The 20,206-nt window shown below is 54.6% G+C and overlaps 2 protein-coding genes across 2 annotated transcripts; both read left to right on the forward strand.

The window, feature by feature from the left end:
- Positions 1-511: 511 nt before the first annotated feature.
- Positions 512-12,635, forward strand: DUSP3 (dual specificity phosphatase 3). Its single transcript, XM_079798503.1, has 3 exons — positions 512-852; positions 4,095-4,321; positions 8,974-12,635. The coding sequence occupies exons 1-3, from the start codon at positions 728-730 to the stop codon at positions 9,177-9,179; spliced, it is 558 nt and encodes a 185-aa protein (XP_079654629.1). The 5' UTR covers positions 512-727; the 3' UTR covers positions 9,180-12,635.
- A 3,483-nt stretch (positions 12,636-16,118) lies between these two features.
- SOST (sclerostin) lies at positions 16,119-19,498 on the forward strand (the record flags this gene model as incomplete). The annotated part of the gene is made up of 2 exons (XM_079797763.1): positions 16,119-16,471; positions 19,077-19,498. The coding sequence occupies exons 1-2, from the start codon at positions 16,252-16,254 to the stop codon at positions 19,496-19,498; spliced, it is 642 nt and encodes a 213-aa protein (XP_079653889.1). The 5' UTR covers positions 16,119-16,251.
- Positions 19,499-20,206: the final 708 nt, after the last annotated feature.

Here is a 20,206-nt window from a genome sequence, read left to right on the forward strand (position 1 = left end):
ATCACCCCCGTTTTTCTTTTTCTCAGCAAACAGGCTCAGGGAGATTAAATGATTGCCCAGAACCAGAATGCCCAGGCTGGTTGCGCAGAGCCCACGCCTTTATTTATGCACCAGGCTGACCCTCAATGAATGTAGAAAGAAATGTGCCCCAAAATCGGGCTTCTCAAACTGTAAGCCTCGTAGGGCCTGTAAAACGCACATTGTCACTCCGAGGGCCTGAGCGGGGGCAGACAGTCTGACAGGCTCCTGGGGGTGCCGGGGCTGCTGGTGCGCAGTAGGAAGTCAGAGCGCACAAGCGGAACCCCGGTAATCTGAAAAAAAATAAGCGACACTCGGGTGTAGCCGGGTCCATAGGAACGTTTATTGAGCCTCGCATTTGATCTGATGGAGTTACCGCACTTCCCAGTTTATGATGATACCGGGTGGGATAGGACCGCCCCCCCCCGCCCCCTCCCCGCCCCGCCCCGCCCCAACGCCGGAGTGCGGGCGTTTCCGCCCCTGGGGACGCGCCCAGAGGCTTCCCGAGGTTCGCTGGGTGCTGGGCGGCGCGCGTCCTTCCCGGCGGCGGATCGCGTGTGGCCGCCGGTGATCCGCGGCTTCCAGGGCGCGGCGGACCCGCCTCCGGGGCGGGGAGGGGCGGGCCCGGGCTCGGGAGCTCCCGCCCCGCTGACCAGGCCGCTCTTCCCTTGCTGGTTGCCGCCCCGGCGTGCAGGGCCCGGACGCCGCCATGTCGGGCCCGTTCGAGCTCTCCGTGCAAGATCTCAACGACCTGCTCTCGGACGGCAGCGGCTGCTACAGCCTCCCGAGCCAGCCCTGCAACGAGGTCACCCCCAGGGTCTACGTCGGCAACGCGTGAGTCGCCGCTCCGAGTCCCAGCCCCGCTGGGCCCTCCCCGGAGCGCATCGCCCACCCGGGAGCTGGGGAGGGGGCGTCGGCGACTGCGGGTTGGGGGAGATGGGGCGGGGTCGCCCCTTCCGAGCTGCAGCCGGGACTGAGCCGGGGCTCGGCGTGGGCTGAGCGTGGGTTGGAGTCGCCGCCCACCCCACGCGGGGGGCGGAGGGGCTGGTCCCCGCCCCGGCCCCGCGTGGTCCTTCCCTTCCGGGCGCGCGCAGAGCCTGGGGGGCCGCTCGGCCAGCGCCACGTGCGGCCCGCAGCCGCCACCCGCTGGGCACTCGGCCTCGGGTGGGGTCGGGCTACCGCGTTCACTAACAGGTGGTCTCGGTCGCCCGGCCGGACTCAGGCCGGCGCGTCATGTGACTGCTGCCTGGTTCTGCAGTGAGGTCACCGCGGAATTTCTGCCTTCGCTGCCACGGCAACGGGCTGACGTCACAATTCGGGCGTGGAACATTTCCCGGCTGGGCAAGTCCAGATCTGGGAATCGAAATACCCCAAATGAGGGGGCATCCAGAGAGCTGGGCCAGGGTTTCCTCGCTCCTTCTCCCACCTTCCAGATAGGGTTTGATGTACATGGATTCTGGAATGATCCAAGGATAAACCCCATAAGGACCTGAGCCATCCCTTAGAAAAGGCTTTCCACCTTCTCACGACCAGGAAATGCATTATTTATCATTTACGAGTTCTTAAATTGATTTTCTCATTTTCTGCTAGCCAGATTCCTAGTAAGAAATTCTCAGCAGCGGGAGAGACCCGTGTTAACCATTCTGAGAGGGGCTGAAATACCAGCCCGAGGTAAAGACCAGATTGCCACGCCTGTACAGCGTTGGGAGGCTCAGGCTGGACTTTCAGAAGACCCTGAGGACCCAGTTACCAACGCCCTGAGAGCCATGGGCCTGGGGACTGCTTTTATTTTTTAAAAAATATTTTATTGATTTTTTTACAGAGAGGAAGGGAGAGGGATAGAGAGTTAGAAACATCGATGAGAAAACATCAATCAGCTGCCTCCTGCACACCCCCCACTGGGGATGTGCCCACAACCAAGGTACATGCCCTTGACTGGAATCGAACCTGAGACCCTTGAGTCCGCAGGCCAACGCTCTATCCACTGAGCCAAACCAGTTAGGGCGGGACTGCATTTTAGAAACCCAGAACTACTCCCCTTCTCTTGTTTTACACACACACACACACACACACACACACACACACACACTGGCAACCAAGCAAGTGGTTGAGGGGGTGTGAGGACAGGGTCAGTGTCTTTCTCATGTCAATATTCTCTGGGTCCTGGACTAGGACTCGATGCCAAGAACTACCACAGAAATGGGGGTCATCTTGGAGCTTGAAGGGGTCCATAAGGCAGGTCCCAGCCTCATTCATGGCCTCGTTCACTCGCTATATTGAGGACCCATGTGTCAGGCAGTGTACAATGCTCGTTCATAGTAGTGACCGGAATGATAATGGTCAATTTATTGAATGTTGAATTAGTATTAGGGGAAGGAGATGAATGATAGTGACTCTTCAAAGTTGTTCTATTGTTTGTTTGTAATGAGCCACTGCTTTACCATGGCATCAAGTGCCATGAGTAGGGATAGATCAAACAGAGCCCTCGGGTCACAGCCAAAGGCTGTAGTGATGGCAGAGTTCTGAGGATGACCGCCTCTCAGCCACCCAAGCAGCATGCGGCCCTGGCACCCTCGGAGACCTTGATCTCTTGGGCAGCCTGGCACGTTCAGTTGTCACCACTTCCCGACTGGAAACAGATTGTGACCGTCTAGCGGTAGCCAGAGTGGCTAGTGCTGACGGCCGCTGTAGAAAACACACTCCTTGCCCTCTAAGCTAATCTGACCTTGACTTAGCCAGGGGCGTGTCGGGCGCCTGGCAGAGAGGATTGACTGAGTACCTAGTATTCCCCCACCCACCGGGAGCCCCTTAACAAAACCAGGGCTCCTGATCAGGGCTCAGCGGGCAGAGAGGAGCCTGGATGAGCCACGTTTTCCGGGTGTCGGGATTTGCAATGACGTGGGCGTGAGAGGCAGAGTGAGGGGGAAGACCGAGCAGCTGGTGTCAGGGGAAAGGAGGTCTCCTCCCCGCTCCGCCGCTCAGCAGCCCACGGGAGCACATGCACCCCCTTCTGCTGTCCTGTCAGGCCGGAGTTTACGCTCTGTCCTGCCTTCCTCACCGGCTGTGACAGGCAAACCAGATCCTGTAGGACAAGGCGTTCGGTAACATATGAAAGGCTGTCTGAATGGGGATGTTGTTGTGAGATGAAATAAAGGAGCCCTTTGACTATTCAGATCACATGTGTTGTAACCTCCGTAAGTCCTGTTGGGGCCATGGCTCCCAGTGTTTACTCACCCAAGAAAGCATCAGCAACGTGGCTAGTGGACTGTGGCAGGAAGGATCCCTCCGGGGGATGGGAGGAGGCTGCCATCCAAGGAAGGAGGCAGCCCGGGATATGCTGAGTTTGTTCTTCTTCGCTGATGTACCACATGTTCATTCAGCAGCTACTCGGTGCCAGGTACCATCGCAGGTGCTGGGCATACAGACCTGAAGCGGATATGATTCTTCCGTCTCAGAGCTCACTGCCTGGACATTAAACAAATGAGCACAGTCAAGTGTTAGAATAGAGGCGCTGATTCAGTGTCTGGCTCTGTCTTATAGAATAGAATAGGCCTCATTTAGCATTCACAAATCCCAGGGGTCAGGTACGGTTATCATCCCCATTTTACAGACAGGGAAACCGAGTCACAGAAAGGTTAAGTGACTTGCTCAATGTTGCCTGGCTGGTAAGTGGCAGGGCTGGATTCAGACTCAGGCAGTCTGGCTCCAGAGCCCATTCTTAGCCATTTGGCTATACCACCACCACCGTATGGGGAGCATGATGCCGAATGGAAGGGAGGAAATCAAGAAACACTGGTACTGCAGAGAGTGGCGAAAAACGAGAGGGTGCATGTCCATGGAGAAGGGCATTCTAGGCAGAGCAGCTCAGGCATGAAACCAGTCTATTTGGGGCAGCTACTGGTAATTAGATATAGCTGGGGTGAGGGACGAGGGGCACCAGATGAGGAGAAGCTCTGGCAGGACCAGAGCATGGAGGGTTTCTTGTTTGCCAAGAGGCTTAGCATCTTCTCCATCTTCCTCCCCCTGGGATTGCCAGTTGTTCCGTTAAGCATCCCCTGTTGATGTCCCCTGTCTAGGTCTGTGGCTCAAGACATCCCAAAGCTGCAGAAACTGGGCATCACCCACGTCCTGAATGCTGCTGAGGGCAGGTCCTTCATGCACGTCAACACCAATGCCAACTTCTACAAGGACTCTGGCATCACCTACCTGGGCATCAAGGCCAACGACACGCAGGAGTTCAACCTTAGCGTCTACTTTGAAAGGGCTGCAGACTTCATTGACCAGGCCTTGGCTCAAAACAATGGTAAGGAACCTGCCCCCCACCCCCACCCCGGAAACAATGGGAGGCAGCTTTTTTAAAAATTTATCTTTATTGTTTGAAAGTATTTTCCCTCCAAAGGGAGGCGGCTTTGAGTGGACTTTTTCTTGGCAAACCTGTTGCTTCCTGTCTCCTGTGATGGATGACTGAGAGCTTTAAGTCTGTCAAGTGGCCCCACGTGACACAAGATGTACAAACCTTTCACACAGTGGCAGCCTCAGGGTCCTTGTGTTTGATTTGACTTTGACAGAGGGCTCATTTCCAGCACTGCGCCCCCCCCTCCCCCGCCCCCAATTCAAAGAGCTTCAGTAACGAAGATTTCCTTCCCATGATGAGAAGTGCTGAGGTGCCGGCGCTCCAGGCTGGTTGATTCAGAAGCTCCACGGTGGCACCAGACTAGGTGCTTTCCCTCTCTCTCTCCTGCCACCCTCAGTGATGGGCACGCCCCTGAGGGTCTCAAGGTGCTGCAGCATTCTGGTTACCACGTCCCAACAGGACAAAACGCAGCAAAAGATGCAGCAGCCACCACTTCCTCATGTTTCTCTCATTAAAAAAATATATATATATATTTAAATTGATTTCAGAGAGGAAGGGAGAGGGAGAGAGAGATGGAAACATCAACAATGAGAGAGAATTATTGATCGGCTGCCTCCTGCACGCCCCCCACTGGGGATCGAGTCCACCAACCTGGCCAGGTGCCCTGACCGGGAATTGAACCATGACCTCCTGGTTCATAGGTCGATGCTCAGCCACTGAGCCACACCAGCCAGGTTCTCTCATTTTTTAAGAGGAAATAAAACATCCCCCAGAAATCCTCCAGTGCGATGTCCCTCGCATCTCACTGGCTAGAGTTGGGTGATGTGCGTGCCTGCCGAGGGGAACGGGCGGCCATGATTGGCTTAGGCTGGGGGTCAGCACACTGCAGCCCACACGCCAGATCGTCAGGTCAGATTTTAAATGCGTCCTGCAGCTCCCAAACGTAAGGTAAGACTGAAGCAGACCTGCTGAGGCGCGGGCAGCAGGGCAGGGCATGCCCGAGAGAAACCCTAGAAGGCCAGGGCAGCTATCTGCTGAGTGGGCTGGGCCACTCGCCCTCTTTCTGCTTTCAGCTGTTTCTCTCAGCAGCTGTCTTTACCTTCATGCTGCCTCCAGCCTCGTCCTTCCTCCCCACCCCAAAACTACCCAGGGGAAGTGACCCCCACTGAGGTGTGATCGACCCTGTCCCCCTGATGCCTGCCTGCCTCTGCTACACGGATCCTTCCTGTGCCAGCGGCTTCCCCACTGAGATGATTGTCAGGGAACCGAGTTCACTAGACGCGGCTGGTTATGTCATGGTCAGGGCCCAGGAGGGACGTTGGAGGGACGTTTGAGCTCCCGGGGAATCTGCAGACTTGACCATCAGGCCTTTCGTGGTCGTCATGGTCCCGCCTGTGTCACCCCCTCCACTCCAGCTGTTCCGAGCTCCTGTGCGGATGAGAACAAGGGTCCCAGTGAAGGGGATGGATGTTGCTCTTGTGCATTGGTTGGGCACCCATTCAGGGAACTTAGAGTTCTCTGACTTTGTTTCCGCTTTTCACACAACTAGGAACATACCCTGCCTTTTTGTGATCACCTGCCTTAGCTCACGTGGCCTAGGCCAGTGGTCAGCAAACTCATTAGTCAACAGAGCCAAATATCAACAGTACAACGATTGAAATTTCTTTTTTGAGAGCCAAATTTTTAAAAATTAAACTATATAGGTAGGTACATTGTTATTAACTTAATTAGGGTACTCATAAGGTGGCCATGTGGCTCGCGAGCCGCAGTTTGCCGACCACTGGCCTAGGTCATCAGTCTGGAAAGTTCTCCCTGCCTCTCCTGATGCTGTCCTCTGGCAAACCCTACTGTGAGCGTTAGCGCTGGGCCTGTGTCCTCTCCTCCATGACACCTGCCCTCAGGCTGGGTCCACTGTGTCACGTGTCTGTCTCCGTGTGGGAGCCCCTTTCACGTCCTGCGTGGTTTAGGGTTCCGGTTCAGGGTTCGGGTTCTGGAGAAGGGCCGCACACAAATGAAAGAGACTAGAAGAAATTTAATTTGGCGATATTGGGGGGCCAGGCAGGAGCCCACCTCTAGTGGGAGGACTACCACTAGGCTCTGGCCTTGCTATCCCTTTTATTGAGACTATGGGATACACCCATTACCCTTAAGCAGGTTTGGGATACACCCATAGCCCTTAAGCAGGTTTGGGATACACCCATTACCCTTAAGCAGGTTTGGGTTACACCCATAGCCCTTAGGCAGGTCATAAGCGGATTATCATATCAATAAGGATTTACATGATTATTTGGTGGGGAAGTTGCCTCAGTTACCATTGTCTCAGTTAGATAGGGAGTGGCTGGCTCTGACCTTTCAGAGCTTCAAGGTTGACCAGCCTTCCACATCTTTCTATTAGTGAGACAATGGTCGGTTTCCGGCGTCTCCGCAGCACCTGATGTAGCGCTGGGCACAGAGCTGGGACACTTTAAGTGATTCCTGAATAAGGGACCAAAATGAATTCCGTGGGCTCTAATGCCAAGTGTCAATGCTTCTGAGATTGGCCATGGCCAAGTGAGTCCACAGAAACTCGCTGTCCTCCCACAGTGTACAGGGCTCGGGGGAGTCGGGGGCCCATCATTTTGGAGAGTTAGGGAGACGGCCAGGGGTGCTCAGGAGGGAACAGTCACTTGCAGCCCCGATGATCAAGGGAGGCTTCCCTGTGGAGGTGGCGTTTGGGTGGGGCCGGGAAGGATGGGCTTTGAACCCTGCTCTTGCACATTGGCCTGGGAGCCCTGGCTGTGCTGAGCAGTCCCGGCGGCGAGGCAGCCGTTCTGCAACTGGTCCCGTGAGCAGGACCGGGCAGGGAAAGCCCCATTCTGAGGACTTAGGGTACGCTGGCCAGAGAGAGAATGGGCAGGAAAGCGGAGGACTCCCCCTCCTGCTTTGGGAGGCATTGGGAAAAGAGCTGTGCTTTGGGGGACAGGGTGCTAGGAATAGAAGAGGGAGAGGAGGAGATAACCATGCCAGGTGGGGGCCAGATGCTGCAAGGCGTTGCGGGCCATTTGGGGCGCCATGAAATGGTGTGTTTGATTTTTTTTGTCTTGGTTTGTTTTTGCATTTGAGAGTTGGGTTCCTTTTAGTTTTTAACTGCTTTGTTGAGGTATAACTGACATTGAATAAACTACACACAGTGTGATTTGGCAGGTTTTGACATATGTATACACTGTGGAACCGTCACCACAACCAAGATAGTGAGCATATCCATCACCCCCCACGTTTTCTCTGACTCTTTGTGACCGCTCCCTTCCGCCCTCTGTCCCCTCCATTCCTAAGCAACCACTGATCTGCTTTCTATCACTGGACACCAGTACATCCAGTAGATTTTTATATAAATGGAATTACACAGCATGCACGCCTTTTTGGTCTGGCCTCCTCCACTTGGCATAAGTACTTCGTGTTTCATCCATGTTGTTGCATGGATAATAGTCCATCCTTTTTATTTTTAAAAAATATAAATTTTATTGATTTTTTTTTATTTTTTACAGAGAAGAAGGGAGATGGATAGAGAGTTAGAAACATCAATGAGAGAGAAACATGGATCAGCTGCCTCCTGCACACCCCCTACTGGGGATGTGCCCACAACCGAGGTACATGCCCTTGACGGGAATCAAACCTGGGACCTTTCTGTCTGCAGGCCGACGCTCTATCCACTGAGCCAAACCGGTCAGGGCAATAGTGAATCCTTTTTAATGCTGAGTAGTATTTGGTCATACAGCTGTACCACAATTTGTTTACCCATTCACCTGTTGATGGACATTCAGGTTGTTTCCATGTTTTGCTTTGCACTGAAATACAAGATTCATAATGGAGAAGTGGCCATGTCACACGTATGTAAATCAGTGCACTGCACACACCCATGTACCAACCCCCAGATCAAGAGATAATAACACAACCAGCACCCCAGGAAGTCTACCACGTGTCCAGTCTCAAATCCCTCTGCTCCTAACTCTTTACCACTATCCAGACTTCTAACGGCATACATCAGCCAGGGTGTTCTCCTAATCTGTGGCATCATACACATCCTATTGGTGTGTCTCATCCATGTGGTTTCTGATAACTTCATCAAGCATGTCAAACATGCGGCCTGCCGGCTGCGAGTTTGACGTGCTTGGGGGATTGTACATTCTTGTTCTTTATCCATCCTGCCATTGATGAGCCTTGGGGAGTCTCCACACGGGGATTGTTGTGAATAGTGCTGTCTCTGAGCGTTCGGGTGCATGTCTTTTGGTGAACGCGGGTGCGCGTTCCTGCTGGGCATGGATCTGGGGCGGAATTGCTGGGCCATAGGGGATGCATGGGTCCAGCTTGAGTAGATACTGCTTCTCAGTTTCCCAAAGTGATGTGCCAACTTGCACCCCCTCCCCAGCTACACGTCAGCGTCCCGGCTGCTCTGCATCCTCCCTGATGCTTTGTGTTTTCTGTCTTTCTCATTTGAGCTGTTCTGGTGGGTACAGAAGGGCCTCGCCTTGTACTTGCCATTTGCATCTGCTGGCAGAATTTTGACTAGAAGTCATGGTGCGATCGGATGGCCCCAGCTCACCGTGTCACCCCATTTCTTACAGGCCGTGTGCTGGTCCACTGCCGTGAGGGGTATAGCCGCTCCCCAACTCTCGTTATCGCATACCTCATGATGCGTCAGAAGATGGATGTCAAGTCTGCCCTGAGCATCGTGAGACAGAACCGTGAGATCGGCCCCAATGACGGTTTCCTGGCCCAGCTCTGCCAGCTCAATGACAGACTAGTCAAGGAGGGGAAGCTGAAACTCTAGGGCACCCAACGGCCTCTCCTCTAGAGGCCGGACCGGGGGAGCCCTGGCTGGGGTGTCCCTAGCTGCCACGTTTAGGAAACACAATGTACCCTGCTCCCAGCATCACCAGGCACTTGCCCACAAATCTGTTCCAACACGGCCCTGGGCCTCTTTCCCCCTGGGGAACACATAAAGAAGCTTGCTAAGGGACAGTCTTGCTCCCTGGTGTGTCCTGTGCCTGCAATTTATGGTGTCCTCTCCCTGAGGTGGGGTCGCAGAGGGGGAAGACCTGTGACATGCATGCTTCTGGGTGAGCCAGGGCAGGTCTGTGGAAGTGTGGGGCCTGAGACGCTCACAGGGGCCCTCCTGACCGCCCCGACTCCTTACCCCTGGGTCCTGTCCTGAGTGGGGACTGTAGCACCTCGAGCCTTGTAAAGGAACTATGCAAACTCGGGCCCCCCTCACCCCCAGGTGTCTCCCCCTGGCTCCTTGCAGCCGCCCATCCCCTGCTTGTAGGCAGAGGCACTCGGTGAAGTGTGAGGCTGGCGTGGGGGAGCCGTCCGTTGTGAGTGGGTGAAATTCACGCGGAGAGACCACATTTGAACTGTTCCCTTAAGATTAAAGATGCCGAGACAGACAAAGAGGCCCTCAGGCAGGCTAACCCGTTTCCCCTGGAGGTCTCTCCTGAATCAGCAGTTTCTAAAATGTGAACCCTTGGGAGGCTTGAGGTCCGAATCCACGGGGATATTGCCCTGGGACTGCTCTCAGTTACCTGGTTTGTTAGAAGAGCGATGCCTTGGGCATCGTTTATTTTTCTTTTTTAGAAAACAGGGTGTTGAAGTCCAGCCTATTTAAAAACCCCACCATTTGGAGAATTACAAGGGTTTTGTCCTGAATTATAGTGTTGGCGAGCCCAAGCCACTCGTGCTAGCTGCTTTTTGTCTCGGTTGCTATTCCAAGAACAGGAGGAGGAAGTTGGCCAATTACAGTGTGCGTGTGTGTGTGTGTGTGTGTGTGTGTGTATGGGGGTGTGTGTCTCAGAAACACAGCCAAAGGATGGACGAGCACGGAGATGAACGGTCCCAGGCGCTCACCCTGCCCACGGTCAGGTCATTCTTATGGCTCTCTGGTGCCAGAAAAGATCCTGGGCCCTTCGGAGCAAAAATGACTCAGCCAGGCAGAAATGAAGCATGACGGAGCGTCCAAATGGAGCCTTTATTGGTGGTAGAGCAAGCAAGCAAGCAAACAAACAAAAAAACAACTTTTTTCTAGGAATGCACTAGCTCACACGTGTGTGCGCCCATTTGTCAGAATATAGGGTTTTCTTCTCAGCAGTCTTGTTAGAACTTTGCATGATTGTCGTCATGGAAAGTGATACCGTCCTGTATACAGGTTCCCGAACAGCCATGCCCCCAACACCCAGCACATAGGTGTCTATTAGAAGTCTGTGGAATTAAACTTTTTTTTTTTTTGAGCACCAAATATATGTAGGGCATTGTTCTGGTGGGTGTATCAGGCTCCCAGAATCCTGAACTTGTGGTAGGATCACTTGCAAAGATTTGCAAGGGAGTCTTGCCTGAAATGAAATATCAGGGACTTTTGTGGAATATTTGAAGTTGTTTTAAGTTTAAATCCAGGCAGTGTTAGCACGTGGAGGTGTGGAATGTGCCTTTCTCAGTCGACCAGGAGCTCTCTGCCAGGACAAGGAGAAGCAGGCGTGCCTTTGGAACTCACTTGCAGGCCTCGAGGTCTCTATCTCAGCAGGGGCAGCACTGTGCAGCCTGACCAGCAGGGGCAGCACTGCGCAGCCTGGACTGCGCTTTTCTCTGACCACAGCAGCCCTGAACGCACCAGGATCTTTTTCAGATGCCGGCTGCCCAGATAGAGGCACCCCAGTGAAATGGCCATCATCGAAACTCTGTACCTCCGTTTTCAGATAACCCTCCCACTTAATCTAACTTGATCCTCCCAATAACCCTAGTTGGTGGATACTCGTGTATTGTTACCTTACAAGAAAAAGGAGCCGGGGTTCAGGGTGATTAAGGACATGACCCCCTACATTGCCCAGTTTAAGGCAGAATTGATGCCATATTTCAGGTTTGCTGCTTCCTGAAGCTGAATTCTTTCTCTCATACGACACCCCTCAAGAAATGAGCCCTCTCCTCCTCCCCGCCCCCCACAGGCCGCGTCTAGGTGTGCTGCACCTGCCCTTGACCCAGCCCATGTGTGCAAGGGCCAGTTAGCTTTGTGGGCAGAGTACAACGATTCAAGCTGTGGTGCCAAGGGAGGTCCAGAGGAGGGTGAGACAAAGTTGGCACAAAGCCATCCGTGCTCCAGGAGCAGGAAGTGAAAGATTGGGTTCGAATGTGTGACTCTTCTTCCAGGACACATGTAGCATCCCTAAGTCAGAGCTTTCTGCTCCACTTCTGGAAGAGGCTCAGGATATGGGGCCCAGGTTCCCCTCTCACCCAGGCCGTGGTCACCCCACAAGACAGCCACAGCTACTCAGGAGCTCTTGAAGGCCTGTCTGTGGGGCCCTGAGGGGAAACAGTCAGTGGGAGAATTACTGCCTTTACGTTGGGACTACTTTTATGCTGGCAACTTTGATTTCTTGATAGTCTGTAGTCTCAATCCCCATATTTACTTCACAAGATTTAGCTGCTAGGTCAACACATGCCCAGTGCCGAGGGGAAGCTGTTTCTGGACAGCTTTACCCCCCGGGAAGTGATGGAATAGGAACTCAGGGTGCCCTCACTCCCTCCCCTGACCTGATCCCTTTCTTCCACTAGCAGACCCCCAAATTAGAGCACCAAGCGTCTCCTCTATCTAAAGCAGTGCACATGCCACAGGCGGGTCTGTTTCCCTGCCACTCTGACTTACCTGGAGAGCATAAATCAGCATCTGCAAAACAAGGGGACTCATCTAGAAGGCCTCTAAGGTCCCTTTGGCTCTGACACTAGGGTTTCCTAAGAATCCCCACTTGGAATGGACCACCACCAGGAAGTTAGAGGGTGTGTCATAATACGGTGGCCGGCAGGTGGCGCTGCTTCCACCCGGGGTGATGGATGGTTCGAAAATGAACGTTGGTGCCTTCTGTGTCACAAGTTAATGTTAAGATGCTAATGTTTTAATCAGAATAAGCACGGATCATAAAGGTATAAGCTTTTCTCACAGGAGATATCCTGTCATAAGACCGGTGTCAAGTATCGCTGAAGAGCCAACAGTGATGTCCTTCTGCGTCAAGATGTTACTCTGATTGGGTTAGAGGCAGTCTCCGGCGGAGAGAGCCAATTGGCAGGAAGCTTACCTTCCCTCCTGTCAGCTTTCAGGGTAATTTGTGAAAGTGCGAATTTTCTGGACAGAAAAGGGGAAGGTATTAAATTGTTTTTTAAAAGAAGTTTAATGTCTGTTATATCACAAATCAGTGTTAAAATACTAATACTGTAACCAAAATAAATGTCTTATATTACCAAGAAATGGTCTCTTTTTGGTCCTTATCACAGTTGGTTGCTTTTATGTTTGCTTTTTCTAACTTTTAAAAAGAATCATCTAAAAATTGGCCCTCCTGAGCTAGTTATAGGTTCCACGCTGATTACGTTTAGACAGTAGGTATTTGCTGAGCATCCTTCCAGTACCAGAAATGTCCTGTGTTAGCAAGTCTTTTTTATTTATTTCATTTAAAAAATTCAGATTTATTGAGGTATAATAGACTGGAATATTCTTGAGTGCAAGGGCCCACCCCTAATGAGGGAGGTAAGATGTGTGGTTCTAAGAAAGTAGGGGGTTGGGGTGACAGTCTCAAGGTGGCCTCACGTGAAGATGACTGGGTGGCATTTTAGGATTTGTTATCCTGCAAAGGGACAGTCCCAAGACATATCCCTGGCCCCAGATGCTTTAAATCCCACCATTAACATGATCCCCCCCTACCATGAGCACTGCCTTTTCCCCTCTGAATAAACGACTCAGAGTTGGGTGCCTTTATTCCCAAAGTCTGGGCTGCAAAAGAGCCTCTCTAGCCTTCACTTAGCGGCACGTAGACTAACTCATTATTTGTCAGACCGCTGTGGCAGCACAATCTTTATATTTTTACACAAAATCTTGAGGCAGGGCACTAAGATGTAACACTGGTAAAGGTGTTTTTTTAAGTCTAATTGTTAAAACATTTTAAGTAATACATAGTAATAAACTCAAACAATACAAAAGGCTTATAAATGAAAAGTAAATCTCCTACCCCAAACCTTCAATCCTTCTCCTCAGAGGAAGCCACTATTAAGTATATCCTAGAAAAATTATTCCTTACAAGTGCATGTAAATTTACAATGATCTCCAAATTAAAAGTTTAATTTGAAAAATTACTTTGTACAGGATGTTCATAGCAACTGTACTGAGGATAGGGGAACGTTGGATGTAACAAACTACCCACAACAGAAGTCGGCTAAAACCCTAGAGGTCTGCCTTCTGCAGTGTTGCCTAGCTCTGAACGACAAGCTTGTGGACTGGGTAAATATAAAGGTGAATTGACGTTAAGTAAAAAAGCAGATGGTGCCCTGGCCCGTGTGGCTCAGTGGATAGAGCGTCGGTCTGCGGACTGAAAGGTCCCAGGTTCGATTCCGGTCAAGGGCATGTACCTTGGTTGCGGGCACATCCCCAGTAGGGGGTGTGCAGGAGGCAGCTGATCGATGTTTCTCATCAATGTTTCGAACTCTCTATCCCTCTCCCTTCCTCTCTGTAAAAAAATCAATAAAATATATATTTTTTAAAAAAGCAGATGGTGCCCTGGCCAGTGTGGCTCAGTTGGTTGGAGCATTGTCCCATATACTGAAAAGTTGCACGTTTGATCCCCAGCAGGGCACATCTGGAAGGCAACCAATTGACGTTCTCTCTCACATTGATGTTCCTCTCTCTCTCCCCCAACCCTCCCTCTCTCCCTTCCAATCTCTATAAAAATAAATGGAAAGAATATCCTCGGTGAGAACTAAGAGAAACAAAAACCAAAAAAGGAAGCATATCCTTGGGTGAGGATTTAAAACAAACAGCAGATGGCATCATAGCCGGGTTGTCTCTGAGCCAATCTGCGGAAAGCATGGCTCTACATTGGCAGAGAATACATCAAAAGTTTGGAGATAATTTAGAGATTCAAGTCCACTGGCTTCTTCAATCTCTCTCTCTTTTAAACATTGGTTTCAAATAAAATAATGAAATAAATAAAATCCTGACCTTCGCCATCCTCCGGTAGCTGGCTTCTCCTTCCACCGCCGGCAGGTGGCAGAAGCGTCCCAAGGATGGTCCCCACGTCTCCGGTTCATGCGATGGGCCTGCAGCTTCCAACAGCAGGTGGGGCTCCAGCATCCATCCCGCCAGCCCGGGGCCTCCGGGCATCAGCACGGCCCTCTCCGAAGCCCAGGACAAGAAGGCAGTTGTCCGGCCACAATAGGGTTAACGGTTCACATTCCAGAGCCAGGGGAAAGGAGGCTGGAGGGTCACAGACAGGGGAGGGGGCACGAAGGACCAGCTTCTCACAACACACGGGCTCTGTTGGGAGAGATAGATCACCCCCAACAATGGCCACAGCTGTTTTCGTCTGCCCTGAAGGAAAGACGAAGGAAGCAGGTATCAGAGAGGGCCCTTCCTGCGGGGGCTGCTGTCTGGCTTGTAAAACTGTCAGAGCAGCTGCCTTCATGTGTTGAGTGATGGATGGTGGAAAGGAGGAGGGACCGATGGCCGCAGATGGACACCACAGACTCACAAGTCGAGGCAGGTGGCAGAGGCCGTGCGGATGCTCTGCAGGTGGGGCATGCTGCACTGCCCGGTGGAAATACCAAGGGGGCCCGCGCCACAGCCCTCTTCCCAGGCTCCTCCAGGGCCGGAGCGGCTGCCTCCTCAACCCATCTGCAATGAAAGCTTCCGCCGCCTCCTTTCTTTTCCTGCACCTCAGGTGTGAGCCTCCTCCCCGCCCCTGCCCCTCCCAGGCCCCTCATTCTGCTCCAGGGCTGCAGGGAGCAATTCCTTTGGGTTTCTCGGGGGCTGGCCGGACCTGGGAGGGCTTCCTGGAAGGCGCCCCGTGGTAGGCAGGCACCAGTAAGATTCCCCAGAGAGGACTCAAAGCTGGTTTTGAAACATGTAATGGGCTGGGAGACAAGGAAGAAAAAAAAAAAATGTCAGCACGAAAAACGCCGGCCTTGGCTTTCGCTAAGAAAAGGGGCTTTGTGCTCGCCACGCCTGCCCACGGCCTGGCTCGGGAAATGACTGCCTTTGGGACACCAGCCTGCAAGCCACAGCGAGTGTCCTGGCCAAAAAGCGCCTGTCGCCGTGCGCAGGATCTCTGCGGAGCATGAGCCGGGGTTCCTCTTGGAGCTCCATGGCCAGCGCCTGTGAGCCTGCCTGGGAACCAGAATCCCCGCCCCCTCGCCAAGCGGGTGGCCCCCAGTTTTCGCTCTCGCCTTCCTCCAGAAGACGCCCAGAGGGGCTTTCTTGACCAGCTGAATCGATGCTGAGCCTCGTGGAACTGAAACCAATGAGATTTCTGTAAAAGCACCCTTCTGCCTCTGCCTGGGTCTGTGGGGGCCAAATGGACACCGTAGGGCCACTTGTTGGGGTTACAAATGAACTTGGCCTGAGAAATGGGATCGGCGGGGCTCAGCCCTGTGGAGGACTCAGAACGGCAGCTTCCTTTGTTAAGCTGGTGCCAAGTGTGTTTTGAGAAAGCCCGAGGGGCCCGGGGAAGTGGAGATTAAGAGCTGGGGCTCATTTTGATATCCGAAAACCACAGCCGCCTGCACAGAGGAGGTGCTGGAGAGCAGGCTCGCGCCACCACCGCACCCCCCCTGCTCCCCCCCCCGGGCTCTCTGGGTCATCGGGAGCACCAGCAGCAATTTGGGAGTTTGCTGCACTTGAGGAGAAGTCTTTGGAGAGGGCTCGCTCTGAGCACACCCTGTTCCCTCCCCCTGGGCTGAGGGAAGCATGGGGCCAGCCCTGCCCCAGCCTGTCATTGGCTGGCACGAGGCAGAGGGGGCTTTAAAAAGGCAAACGTGCCTGGGCTGGGGACTGGAGCCTGTGCTACTGGAAGGCCAGGTGCCCTCCTCCCGCTGGCACCATGCAGCTCTCTCTTGCCCTGGGTCTCGTCTGCCTGCTGGTGCACGCAGCCTTCCGTGCGGTGGAGGCCCAGGGGTGGCAGGCCTTCAAGAACGATGCCACGGAAATCATCCCGGAGCTGGGCGAGTACCCTGAGCCCCCGCCAGAGCTGGAGAACAACAAGACCATGAACCGGGCAGAGAACGGAGGGCGGCCTCCCCACCACCCCTTTGAGACCAAAGGTATGGGGTGGAAGAGAGCACCTGTAGCACTGGGCTCCTCAGGGGGGGCTCTCTTTGGGACGGACATCTTGAAGGCTGGGGTAGACCCGCAGGTGCTGCTGGCCATGGGTGGAGGGACAGTCTTGCCTAGAGGCAGGGGAAGGATAGCATCCCAATGGAGCCCTGGAATGGAGTGCAGGCACTTGAGGCTGGCAGGGGCTGGCAGAGAGCCGGGGGCAGGATGGAGGTGGGCAGGCTGGGAAAGGAGAAGGTGTGAAGGAACCCTTCCTGAGATTCAGGAGTCAGTGCAGCGGCCAGCATCACTGGGGACAGGACAAGGCAAGGGAGCCTCACAGCTATAAGCTCTTCGTGGAGGCCAGATGCTCTGTGTGGGCTGTGCATGTGCTACACCCCAGGACTGTCCACGTGGGAGCCCCATGAGGTGGACTCCCAGCTTGAAGGTGAAGAAATAGAGGTTCCAAAAGTTAAGTAGTCTGGTCGTGATTAGGACTGAGATTTGGACCCAGTTTGATCCAATTCCAAGACAGCCCTGGTGGCGGGTGATGGGTGGGGTCTTGGGGATCAAAAACCAGAGCAAATCCCCCCAAAGCAGTGGGAAAGGGATGACAGAGAGACGCCTCATCAGCTCCCCCTGCGCATGGTCTGCCTCGTGAGCTGGCCCTCGAATGGGAGTGTAGGCACCGTTTTAGCCTCTAAGGTGGGTGGCTGCTGGGCCCAGGCCCTGGAGGGGAGGCAGCATCAGCCTCCTCCGTGCAGGGAGCAGACACAGGTGTCACTGAGCCCAGCATCCGTCCTGTGTCCCCACCTTAGATCCGGCCTTGCCCATTCCTGGGGAGGGAGCCTGACCCCAGCGAAAAGTCAATGGCCCCCGTGGAGGGTACACCTGGGTTCCTGGTCAGGTCTGCACAGAGAAGCCTGGGGGGGTGGGGGGCACTGTGCACAGCTGGCTCTGCAGCTGGCAGGAATGGCTGGGGGCGGGGGCGGGCTGAGACTTCAGAGTGAGGGCCTCAGTGCCCTCAGGCCATGGCCCAGGTGGGAAAGGAGCGCACTTCCCAGGCTCCTGCATCCCGACCCTCCCTGCCTCACACCCACGGGGCTGCAGGGGACCCAGGTAGGAGGTGTCCACTTCCCTGGGCTCCCATGAGAGGCCACCAGCCCCCCCAAGGGAGCCACTTGTTCAAAACAAAGGCACCCTCTGCAGAGGAAGTGCCTGGCCGTGGGGCACTATTCTTGGAAAGCCCCAAAGCCTCCTTCCCTGGGCAAATAAGCCACCCCCACACACCACCCCGGCAGCCCGGGGGCAGGACGAGGAAGCCAAGCCAATCCCGAACCCAGAAGGCCAGCCGCCCCGCTGCTGCTGCTGCGCGTGCTCTCCGTGCCTGGGGGCGGCTGCCTGGCCTTCTCTGCCCCCGTCTCTGGTTGTGCTCTTAGGACTATTTTCATCCCTTTGTGTCACATGGGAATGGTCCCCCTGAGACCCTTGGGGTGGGCAGGGGCTCACAGGAGGACCAGCTATTGAAAAAGCTCCGATAGGAGGCCTCCTCAAGGTGACTTCAGGGGACCAAGTCAGGCCTCAGAGAACAACCACCCCCCACCCAGAAAGCAAGCCTGTGCCACTGTCAGGTGTCCATTCAAACGGCACAAACGAGAGATGTGCCCAGCAGAGTACCTGGTACCCAACAGGTACTTACATGTTGGTGGCAGCTGAACCTGTAGGTTTTGTCAGAGCTGGGTCCCTCTCTGGTAGGGGAGTAACTACAGTAAAAAGCACCCCCCCCCCCCCCCCCACAGCCCAGCTTGGGCACACAGCTTCCACCCTTGTGGGAGCCAAGCGGTGCTGGGCCCCAGGGAAGTGGAGTCAGGAGACCCAGCTCTGCCTTTGGGGCAAGTGCTTCTCCCTCTCTGGGCTTCAGTGCTCTCCGTGCAAAGGAGGGGGCTGGGCATGCTGCCTTTGGCTCCTTTCAAGTCTAATGACGTCTCCTCCTCTCTACCTCCCTTCCATCCCTCTCCTCCGCAGCAGCTGCCCTGATTTATTACCTCCAATTAACCCCTACTCCTCTCTCCCTCACCTCACGGCCCCTCCCAAGTGTCTGGAAAAGGAATTCGGGAGAAGCCAGAGGCATGCAAATTGTGCGGCTAGTATCAACCTTGCCATGGTCAGGGGCCCTGTGGCACAGGTGTGACTTAAGTATAGCAAAGAGGTCCTCCTTGGAGAGTAATAATAACACATAACAGCCAACACTTCCAGCTCTTACTGCGTGCTTGGTGGTGTCCCCTGCATTGTACTGTGTATGTAATGGATTAACCCACGGAATCCTCAGGACAATCCATTTTACAGATAGCAAGCACAGAGAGGTTAAGTCGTTTCCCCAAGATCACACAGTGATGGACCCGGTATTTGAACCGCAGGGAAAAAAAGAAAGAACTCTAAAGTTTTAGGGGAAATCTTTCCACCAGCTGGGCCCTTCCCATAATAGATGTCCAGGGGCAAAAGCGCCTGGAGAGAGGCGGGTTTGGGGAAGGCGAGGTGGTGTGGAGGGAGCTGGCCAGACCCGGAGGAGTGGTTGGGCCGGGCCTCTGCCCTCACTCGCGCCTCTCTCCGCAGACGTGTCCGAGTACAGCTGCCGCGAGCTGCACTTCACCCGCTACGTGACCGACGGGTCCTGCCGCAGCGCCAAGCCGGTCACCGAGCTCGTGTGCTCCGGCCAGTGCGGCCCGGCGCGCCTGCTGCCCAACGCGATCGGCCGGGGCAAGTGGTGGCGCCCGAACGGGCCCGACTTCCGCTGCATCCCCGACCGCTACCGCGCGCAGCGGGTGCAGCTGCTGTGTCCCGGCGGCGCGGCGCCCCGCGCGCGCAAGGTGCGCCTGGTGGCCTCGTGCAAGTGCAAGCGCCTCACCCGCTCCCACAACCAGTCGGAGCTCAAGGACTTCGGGCCGGAGGCCGCGCGGCCGCAGAAGGGCCGGAAGCTGCGGCCCCGCGCCCGGGGCGCCAAAGCCAACCAGGCGGAGCTGGAGAACGCCTATTAGAGCCAGCCGCCAGCCGCGCCTCCCCGGCCGGCGCCCCGGAACCAGGCGCCCCCGGTTTCTGCCCTCTGCGCGCGGTCCGATTGTTTGTATTTCATTTTAAATGCCTGCCACCCAGGGCAGGGGCTCGGACCTGTCTGGCTTCGCAGCTGGTAGCTAGGCCCGGTGGATCCCGGCTGCCAGCAAAGCCCCACACTCCCCCACCCGCCGAGGGGGTCCCTCAGGGCAGGCGAGGGAGCTGAGAGTCACAGACACTGAGCCATGCAGCCCCACCCAGCAGGGCCACCTACCTTTTGGGGTTTAGGGAGCGGTGGGGAGTGAGAGAAGTCTGGGGACTGGCGGTGAAAGGTCAATAAGATCCCCCACCTCTGCCCATCACACAGTGCCATGCTGTGCCAAGAGCACAGGACTTGGGTTCTCAGATAGGGCTTCTAGTCCTGGTTCTGCCACTCACTCTCTGGGTGACCGTGGGCTACCCTCTTCTTTTTCTGAACCTTGACTTCCTATTTGTAAAATGCAGGTGGGGATGGGATTAGGATCTCAAGGAATCGACTGCCATGTGATTCCAGGGACTTGGGTGGCTTTCACATGAGCAGGAAGAGAGAGGTTGGATTGAATCACTGCCTGGTCAAGTCCAGAACCCCGACTTGTAATTTTCCGACCTGACAGCCAAAGATGAAAAACTAGCAGGGAAAAGGAGGGTCCGTTTCT

The sequence above is a fragment of the Cnephaeus nilssonii genome, assembly GCF_951640355.1.
Source record: "Cnephaeus nilssonii genome assembly, chromosome: 19".
Classification (NCBI taxonomy): Eukaryota; Metazoa; Chordata; class Mammalia; order Chiroptera; family Vespertilionidae; genus Cnephaeus; species Cnephaeus nilssonii.